General features: G+C 42.6%; 4 protein-coding genes across 10 annotated transcripts in view; 2 read left to right on the top strand and 2 right to left on the bottom strand.

Annotated features, from left to right (window-relative positions):
- LOC120430542 (coronin-7-like) overlaps window positions 1–9,247 on the bottom strand; it is an 81,913-nt gene that overhangs the window by 13,864 nt on the left and 58,802 nt on the right. For 5 of the 7 annotated variants that reach the window (XM_039595656.2, XM_039595654.2, XM_039595655.2 and 2 more), the window contains one exon: window positions 5,435–7,308. The exons of the other annotated variants lie outside the window; for them this stretch is intronic. In XM_039595656.2, the coding sequence (XP_039451590.1) occupies window positions 7,304–7,308 (5 nt within the window). In that variant the 3' untranslated portion in view covers window positions 5,435–7,303. Of the gene's footprint in view, window positions 1–5,434; window positions 7,309–9,247 lie in introns of those variants that run through there. 7 annotated transcript variants of the gene reach the window in all.
- Window positions 1–9,247, top strand: part of LOC120430544 (protein vreteno) — a 75,476-nt gene that overhangs the window by 8,356 nt on the left and 57,873 nt on the right. The window lies entirely within an intron of this gene.
- Window positions 62–675, top strand: LOC120430550 (frataxin homolog, mitochondrial-like). Its single transcript, XM_039595664.2, has one exon. The coding sequence runs from the start codon at window positions 84–86 to the stop codon at window positions 669–671; it is 588 nt and encodes a 195-aa protein (XP_039451598.1). The 5' UTR covers window positions 62–83; the 3' UTR covers window positions 672–675.
- LOC120430549 (uncharacterized) lies at window positions 966–2,084 on the bottom strand. Its single transcript, XM_039595663.2, has 2 exons — window positions 1,927–2,084; window positions 966–1,875 (listed from the first exon to the last, which is right to left on the bottom strand). Exons 1-2 carry the CDS (start codon window positions 2,067–2,069, stop codon window positions 999–1,001), a joined length of 1,020 nt encoding a protein of 339 aa, XP_039451597.1. The 5' UTR covers window positions 2,070–2,084; the 3' UTR covers window positions 966–998.

Raw genomic sequence — 9,247 nt, 5'->3', positions numbered from 1 at the left:
ATGATTCAAAACAACAACATTGTTATTCGGTTTCGATCTGAATTTTTTGAAACTTTCTGATCCTGTAATAAAAATTCAACACCATGAGCGCACTCTTAATGTTCCGCTCCGTCCGCCGGATCACACCTCAGCTGTGGACACGCTCTTCATCCTGCTTGACCAGCCAACTTCAAATCCCAACTCTTCATCACACCGTTCCCGAACGCTCAACGCTCCACTGGCAAGTCACCATCACCAGCCTGCGCTTCGTCACGACCAACCCGAACGACTTCATCGCCGCGTCCCTCATCGATTCCGTAACGTTCGAGGCGGTCTGCTCGGACACGCTCGAATCGCTGTGCGACTACTTCGAGCAGCTGGTCGAGGAGACGAGCTCGCTGAAGGCGGCCGACGTGACGTACGGGGACGGCGTCCTCACGGTGAACCTGGGCCAACCGTACGGAACGTACGTGATCAATCGGCAATCGCCGAACCGGCAGATTTGGCTCAGCTCGCCCACGAGTGGACCCAAGCGGTACGACTTTGTTCCGGACAAGTCCACGGTGAACGAGGGCTGCTGGGTGTACAAGCACGACGGGGTTTCGTTGCACGAGCTGTTGCAGGAGGAGATTGGCGCGATAACGAAGGGGGAGGTGCAGTTTCTGGAGCTGCCGCACAGTAGGAGGAAGTAGGAGTTGAGACGGAATTAGTACTTTTAAGTAGGACAACAGGGAATCCAAACGAATGCAGGGTGGTTAAATCTTCGCGATTTTCGTGAATTTCGCGGAAATCTAAATTGCTCTCACCGAGCAGGATCTAGATAAATTTGCGTTCTTTCTTCTGGAAATACTAGATTTAGACAAACATTTTCACTAGCCATCGAAATCTACGTTGTATTCTTGAAGATAGACCCACAGGAACATTCAACAGAAATCCGCGAAAATCGCGAAATCTGCGAAGATTTTTAACCACCCTGCGAATGTTAATAAATTGATAGAAGCACTTTATTTGAGATTGTTTTAATTTTCTGAGTGAAACGATTCCTGCGAGTGTTGCTGAACGATGTTGTCGTTAGAGTTGGCTGAATCGAGAATGTTACCCTCGAGAAGTCCGACGTTCTCCTCTCCGTTTAGGAAGCTGATGATGTTGATCGTCGAGGTACCGTCCATCGTGGCCATCGTTCCCGCCTGTCCCTGATGCTGCGAGTTCCCGTCCAGGAAGCTCATGTAGTCCTCCTCCTTGACCCGGCTGCTGTTCGAGTGCATGCTCTGCGCCGCACTCTGGTGATTCTCCTGCAGCAGCTTATCGTACTCCTGGAAGATGTCCTTAAACTCGCGAATCTCGTTCTTGTTCTTATTGCCAATGTCCTTGTAGTAATTGTGCAAGCTCGTAACGCTTCGCTTCGTGACCGAAAAGTAGCCCCGCTCCAGCGTCAAAATGTCCAGGAAAGACTCCGTCTCCCGGCCCTCGCTGACCAGGACATCCCGCATCGATTCGCACATCAGCCGCATGTACTGGTCCATCCCGTCAACCATCATGATTAGCGCCGATTCGTTGATCTCCGAGAAGCCGGCCACCCGCAGCAGACCGCAGATGACCTTCCGCAGGGCCTGCATCAGCACCGGCCGGGTCAGCTTGGGGTAGTTCCGGGGTTGACCTCGCGTAAAGCTGCTGTCGTGAGGGTTGACGAACCAGAAAGGTCTTGTTATCTTCTCGTTCCGACTCAGGTCGGCCGTGTTGGCCGGCGGAAAGTCAATGTTGGGCATCAGCTGGCACGGGTTCAGGATGTAACTGTACCCGGACTTGGTCGAGTACGTATCAATTAGCGTCTGAATCATCTCGGTTTGGTTCATCACCTCGACCGTTTGCGTGACCAGCGGGTTCTTCAGAGGAATCCTGAAATCAACCAAAGTTAGCGGAACTCAAAACCCCGGAACCGGAACTCACCTCTTTTCTCGTGAAATCGTGTACGGCAGCTTGATCTGTTGGAACTTTTCCATTTTCGTCATAGGCAGGATAATCTCGTTGGACGCCACTTCCTTCTTTTTGTCACTACCATCCTCGAAGCCGCCCCAATGTTTTCGCTTCATTTCGATTTACTGCTCAGAATCTGCTTCCACCCGGTTCGATGTTCCCTTTTGATCAGCAAATCAAAACAAAAACAAACTGCAGAATGATTGGCGGAATGACATTTTATAAATCCCGCCTCGACTAATGATCATCATCGACCTAGAACTGTCACAACTTTTGTTTGCAAACAGCGCTGTTTAAGGGAGCGTGCTTTTATTACGTAACGCAGTTAGGGGGGGGAGGGGGTGTCGGTGTCTGTTACGAAATGTTACGAAAATTGGGGGAGGGGGGGTGTGCTGAAAAATTCTGTTACGTAACGCAAAATTTTCATATAAGCACTCATAAAAATTTGCAAAAAGACCTTGCGTTACGCGTTACAGGGGGGGTAGGGGGGATGGCTCATCTGTTACGATTTGTTACAAAGGGGGGGGAGGGAGGTCAAAAATCCCAAATTTTGCGTTACGTAATAAAAGAACGCTCCCTTAGTTCAAGTTCCAACTAAAATTCGCAATTTCCAAGTTTTCTTTCGAAATGGAAGGTAAGAAAAGCAAAAGAGTTAGTTCTCCACGCACTGAGGACAATGGCAATGACGGATTCACTACTGTTGTAAAGAAAGGCAAAGCTTAAACAATTCGATTCGCTCGAGTCTCTGTCGATTGAACTGCGAACGCATTCAAACGAAACAGATTCCATCGAGTCGAACCCTGACTAATCACGAATCGTCCCCCACCAGACGACGACGACGACCCGCAGACCCTCCTACGTCGCTGCCGCCTGTGTCTGCATTCCGACCCGTCCAAGGACATTTTCGCCGCTCCGAACCAGGAAGTGACGCGCGAAATGCTCGCCTTCCTGGAACTGAGCGGCGACGAGCTCCTCTCGCCAGTTTGCGCCAGCTGCGTACAAACGATCCGGCTGTTTGATGCCTTCGGCGAGATGTGTCGTCGGGTGGATAAGTTGTTCCGCGAAGCGGAGGTGCTGCCTTGGGATGGGTGGGACGGGTATCGGGAACAGGTGACGGCGTCTGCGACGCTTGTTCAAACGAGGCGGGACGATGTCGGGAGGTTTGCCGAGGCTCGTAAGACTGCAGCGGTGGAGATTAAGCAGGAAGACGACGATGGCGCGTATCTGGAGGAGTTTGATGCAGGACTATCACGGGATTTGGTAGATATCAAAGAGGAGAAAGTAGAAGCGTTCGACTTTGAGGGCACTTCAGACAAGGAGGATCGTCAGCAGACGGATCAGAAACAAACAGAATTTTTGGAAAAGCGACTGCAGGTCGCTCGAGCTTTAGAAGCTCAGCTGGATCTACTGCCACCCGATGACGTAAGTCATCATAAGATACCGTGGCTGGACGTGAGCGAGCGCCTCGGCTGGAATCTGGACGAGACCAAGCAAACTTGGGAATCGAGCAAACGCTGGCACAAACGGAAACTCCGGAAGGACGATCTCACGGATGGGGGTCGCCCTCTGTACGAGATTGTGCAGTCGTTGCTGAACCGACTAAATCAACCGGCAAAACCGCGTGCAGTGAAGCGAGCGGAACGTAAGCGAAAGCTCGTCGATTCGCGCATTTCCAGGAGGTTGGATCTTGGCGAAAAGGTGAAGCTTGCGGAACTGATTTACGAGCAGGAGTTCCTGTGGAGCACTAAACATGTCGAGTAATGAAAGCATCTCTAACAGTCTACAAGAAACTCAACTTCAATTTTTTTCGTAGCTACCACAACCAGGAGAAGCGTGCCGAAACGTGGGACGAGTTGGCAGCCCTGTTCGATATCGACGCCGAAAACACCCGCAAAGAGTGGCGCTACCTTCGGGACATGTACCGGAGTCGGCGAAACCGCATCGGAGGTCCCATCAGCGAGTGTGACGACCTGCGGGACGTGCAGCTGTACCGGCTGCTGGACGCAATGTTACGGGACAATCTACAGCTGGGTCTGAGGAGTGCTAAAGCGGCGCCGGTGTCTTTGGAAGCCCCGGACGATTGGAGCCAACGGCTCGTGGCGGAAACTCCGTTCCGCAGTGCGGAACAGAGGCTGGCGTTGGCCGAAGAAATCAGTCGGCATGCGGTCATCTGGAACGCGAAGCATCCCGAGTGAGTAGTGTCACGAAACTTGAAGCTTCCAAACTTGACCAACTTCTCTTCCAGCTGTGGCAACGCGGTCAAACGTGGCGAAGCCTGGAACTCGATCGCCACCGTCTTGGACTGCAGCAAGCGGGTGCTGCAGCACGAGTGGAGTCGCTTCGTGCAGCGCTTGCACCAGGCATCCCGTGCTGACGAACCGGTAGCGTACCTCCAGGATCCGCTGCACCGCCGTCTGCATCAAATGCTCGTGGAACGTGGCTCCATCGCCGTAACGGATGAAGAAACACCAGCTGCGGCGTCCGTCATTCTTCCTCGGCGGCGTTTCAACGGCAAACGCTCGTTCGATCCGGAAGGTTGCATCAAGCTCGTCGATGCCAACGGAGTGGCGCGGTACTACAAGGTTTGTGAGCTGTGCGGAAAGGAGGTCGAGCGATCGCTGTTCGAGGTTCACACCAATCAGCACAACGGGTTAACTCCGTACGCTTGCTCGTACGAGGGCTGCGATAAACGGTACGGAAACAGGACGACTCGTGATCGGCACGAATTCGTGAAACATGCGAGCGAAGGTCGCTCGAAGATCGAGTGTCCAGAGTGTGGTGAAAAATTTCTGCACCAAGCCAGGTACGATTATCACTACGCCGTTAAGCACAAGAGCGAAGAAGTCCCGTGCGATATCTGTGGCAAGCGGTTGAAGCACAGAAACTTGCTGCAGGCGCACATCAGGAAAGCCCACAACTCCAGGTACGAGTGCTCACAGTGTGGAAAGTTCTTGCAGTCCAAGTACGCGCTTGAAACGCACATGAGGATTCATACCAACGAAAAGCCTTTTGGCTGTGAATTGTGCGGTGAAAGGTTCCGGATTAAGGTGTTGAAGAAGCGCCACCTGGCGAATGTGCACAATGTGCAGCTCGAGGAAATGGAGGCGGCCAAGAAGGGAAGGTGAAGGAATTTGTTGTTACGTTTTTGATATTTTTATCTGATTAAATGTTATATCGACATCGGAAATCATCGCAATTCTGATTATTTGAAATAATTATCACAATAATTCGTAGTATCCAGTATCCAGGTTTTTAAGCGAAGATGGCGTTCGAATGTTGAACGCCCCAAATGTCAAAATCGCGCAGTAGCACCAACATTGGACACAAATGTGGCTGTCATGCCATGGCACACTTTTTCCGTAATGTTGGTACCACTGCGTGATTTTGACATTTCGGGCGTTCACCATTCCAACGCCATCTTCGCTTAAAAACCTCGATATGGACTGTTTCTTTCAATATCAATTCAAAAAAAGTCAACAACTTATTACTAATTGTATATTTCTTTCATCATAATTTTGCATTCAAGCAAAGTACATAAGATACAGTATATATTTTTATTGTTTTTTTTTGTTTGTTCATATTGTTGTTGTATAAAATGCTGATGATGTGAGTGTGGACTGCTGCGTCTCGTTTTACTAAATACTCATTGCAAACAACATCTTCGCCGGTTCAAGTCGTCATTTAGTGGATTCGTAAAGTATAGTGGATGTGTTATTCGCTGGAGAAGGGGGGGAAAACTTGATTTTTGGGATATTGTAGAGTTTCTCTCCACGTGTTGCTTCGCTCTAGTAGTGTGTGTGTTTTTTTGTTTGTTTGTAATAATAATGTTCCAATAATTGTACAATACTTGTTACAAATACAGTAATGTTCATATGAAAGGAATCACGTTTCAATATAAGCTGTGTGTTTATGTTTATCTTGTAAATAATCGATTTTTGTTTTGCTTGTTTAATTTTATGCGATTAAGATTATCTATTGATGCGTAATAATGCAATTGTGAACGAGATATGATAGCGTGTATAAATTTTTAATGGTTAGCAGGAAATATGAAATCAGTTGGATGAAATCATGCACTAGTAACAGCATCGTTTGGGGTTTTAAAACTGCAAGCACGAAAAAAAGGGATTTAGCAATGGCACACATAAAACTATCTGTACTCGGTAAAACATAAACAATGCACAATTTGAATCTTACAATTTAAATAAGAAGTCTCATCACAATTACTTCACGGAGTGTGTTTTGCAGGAAAATAAATAATGTAGCAAAATTGGCTACGCTTACAAGTCTATATCAAATCAACCGAATTGCTATATATTACAAATTTTGTTTTTATCAATTTTGCGCCACTTTTGCCCCGAATCTTATACACTTCCAAATTATCGTTTGTCATATCTCTTCTCTCCTTGGTAGCTGATTTCAACAATACAAGAATTTGTGCCGTTCCGACTGCATTTCCGATTACGCTCACATTAGCCTAGAATCCTACACGTACAGCAACATATTATGCGCCTAAGCATCATCATTTCTATCAAAATATCATTAGAGTTTACGATTGGTTTGAGCATTTTCATTTGACTAGCTTCTTATGTGAATTTTGGCCTTCTCGGATGATTCAAAAGAGAAAGACAGAGAGAGCAAGCACATTCACATACGATTTTTTTTTTCGTTCTTCAAAGCTTCACCAAAGTGCTGAATCTCTGCTGCAAATACGTCATCGCGCGTGGAAATAAAGAGAGAGAACCGTTGACAAAAGAAAGAAAATCCCGCAAACGGGAAATGGATCAGTTCTTTTTGTTCGGTGTAGTTTCACTCAACCGCAAACATGTTGCACAGTTGTTGCAAGGTGCAACAAGTTGGTCGCTCGAGAAACATCCTACGGTTAGAGAGATTATGTGGTACAAAACTTGGAAAATGTTGAGTGTTTGCTGTGTTTGTATATATCGTGTGAAAAAACGGGAGGAAAAATCTGGTTCCGATCATCATCGTCATGGAGATTGGCAGTTGGTTGGATTTGTCACTTTTGTTGTCTCAACAGTCTCTGCGATTTTTTTACGGTTGATGAGTTCTACTGCAGTGCTACGATATTTTTTCTTCTTATAAAACTTGTCATTTTTCTCGTCTTTATTTGTTTGCTGTGTTGTGATTATAACGAAGAGGGGCGCGCTAACCACCGATGTATGCGGGATGCGATAGAAAGATGCTTTTTGTTGGTTTTGTTGGCGATTGTTTATATATATTTGCTTTTTTCAATGTTGGGTGGATTTACTCCTCCCACTCCTTCTCGTCCACGCCCTCCATGTCGTCCTGCTCCAGCTTGCGGTTGATCGGCATGCGTGCGCTGACGGAGTTTTTAATCTGGAAAAATAAAAAAAGAAAAATTATGCAACTCCATGCATTTGACAAAAAATACAATTCAAAAATGTAAAAAGAGACAAAAACTTGATGAAAATCAGAACAAACCCATGTAACTCAAACAAAAATGTATAAATACTTATTAAATAAAGTTCTGTGACCAAATTAAACTTTAAGCCAAACACGATAGTAAGCAGAATTTTGGAATCTTAAATTTAAAAAAAATCCGGATTTTGCAATTTGAGAGAATTTCACAAATTTAAGAATTTGATAATTTTAACATTATTTATTTAATTTTAGAATTTTAAACTTGGAATTTTAGAATTTTAGAATTTTAGAATTTTAGAATTTTAGAATTTAAGGATTTTAGAATTTTAGAATTTTAGAATTTTAGAATTTTAGAATTTTAGAATTTTAGAATTTTAGAATTTTAGAATTTTAGAATTTTAGAATTTTAGAATTTTAGAATTTTAGAATTTTAGAATTTTAGAATTTTAGAATTTTAGAATTTTAGAATTTTAGAATTTTAGAATTTTAGAATTTTAGAATTTTAGAATTTTAGAATTTTAGAATTTTAGAATTTTAGAATTTTAGAATTTTAGAATTTTAGAATTTTGGAATTTTAGAATTTTAGAATTTTAGAATTTTAGAATTTTAGAATTTTAGAATTTTAGAATTTTAGAATTTTAGAATTTTAGAATTTTAGAATTTTAGAATTTTAGAATTTTAGAATTTTAGAATTTTAGAATTTTAGAATTTTAGAATTTTAGAATTTTAGAATTTTAGAATTTTAGAATTTTAGAATTTTAGAATTTTAGAATTCTAGAATTTTAGAATTCTAGAATTTTAGAATTTTGGAATTTCAATTTTTTTTCAAAACACAAAATTTGTATTTTTTATTTTACAATCACAATTTTTGCGAAATTCCGTGAAATTCTAGGATTTTCTGAAATCAATGCTTTATGCTTTAATTGGCTTCTAAAGCCCTATGTCAATTTTTATGTACAACGGTAAAAACACGATTTAAAACCATTTCTGATCACTTTTTTTCATTTTAATGCAAAAAAAAATATTAACAAGACAACATTTTCTCGATGGATCAACTATGGTCCCCTTGGAACGAGCTGTCAAGTAGGAGCTTTTCTGTCAAGAAGGACCGCGAGGTTAATTTTTCAAAATTGATTTAAAAATCCATTTTAAACTCTTTGTGGTCGTACAAAGGCTAGTTGCACTCAGAAAAATAAGCTTTATCGCTGTAAACAATAATATCAACAATCTAAGCTTCATTTTAGGACCCAATTGACAAATATGTTTAAAGTGTAAATGCTAATAGTTTTCATTAGAAAATTGATTATACTTTTCAAACTCTTGCATTAAACTCTAATCCAAATTTAAAGGAAACACCGGCCTGAAAATAAAACTGTTACAACATTTAAAAAGAAATGAATGCTAATATCATATACTTTCTTTTTGGAATCATCAAATGATACCAAAGGGAGAAAAGTAAGATTGCAAGGGGGCAATTTTTTTGTAATGCTAACAATAATAATTTTCATTGAAATCAAAGAACAATGTATTTTGTTTATTTTAGCGTTTTAAACTAATTTTGGCACTTATGAGTTATTTCCGAATTTTGTGTTTTGGAGCCACAGATTGGAGTTATCCCTAGCACTCCGGGATTTGGCTTTATTGATTATTTGTATTTTTCTTTTACAGTGGCATTCAACCAAGCATTCAACTGTAGAAATGTATAAAACTTTAATGGGTACCTTTTGCTTTGCAAATAAAAACAAAAACTATAAATTGGATATGCAGAATTTTTTTTATTTCATGGACAAAAACTATACTTTTTCAAATACTTAGAAATGTCGGCAGTCTTTTGTTCGCCATTTTTTCGTTTTTTTAACTAATGATAGTCACTAATCTATATAACATATTCCCT

This window comes from Culex pipiens, chromosome 1, assembly GCF_016801865.2.
Source record: "Culex pipiens pallens isolate TS chromosome 1, TS_CPP_V2, whole genome shotgun sequence".
Lineage (NCBI taxonomy): Eukaryota > Metazoa > Arthropoda > Insecta > Diptera > Culicidae > Culex > Culex pipiens.
The sequence above is the reverse complement of the archived record's forward strand: the minus strand, read 5'-3'. Positions and strand labels throughout refer to the sequence as shown.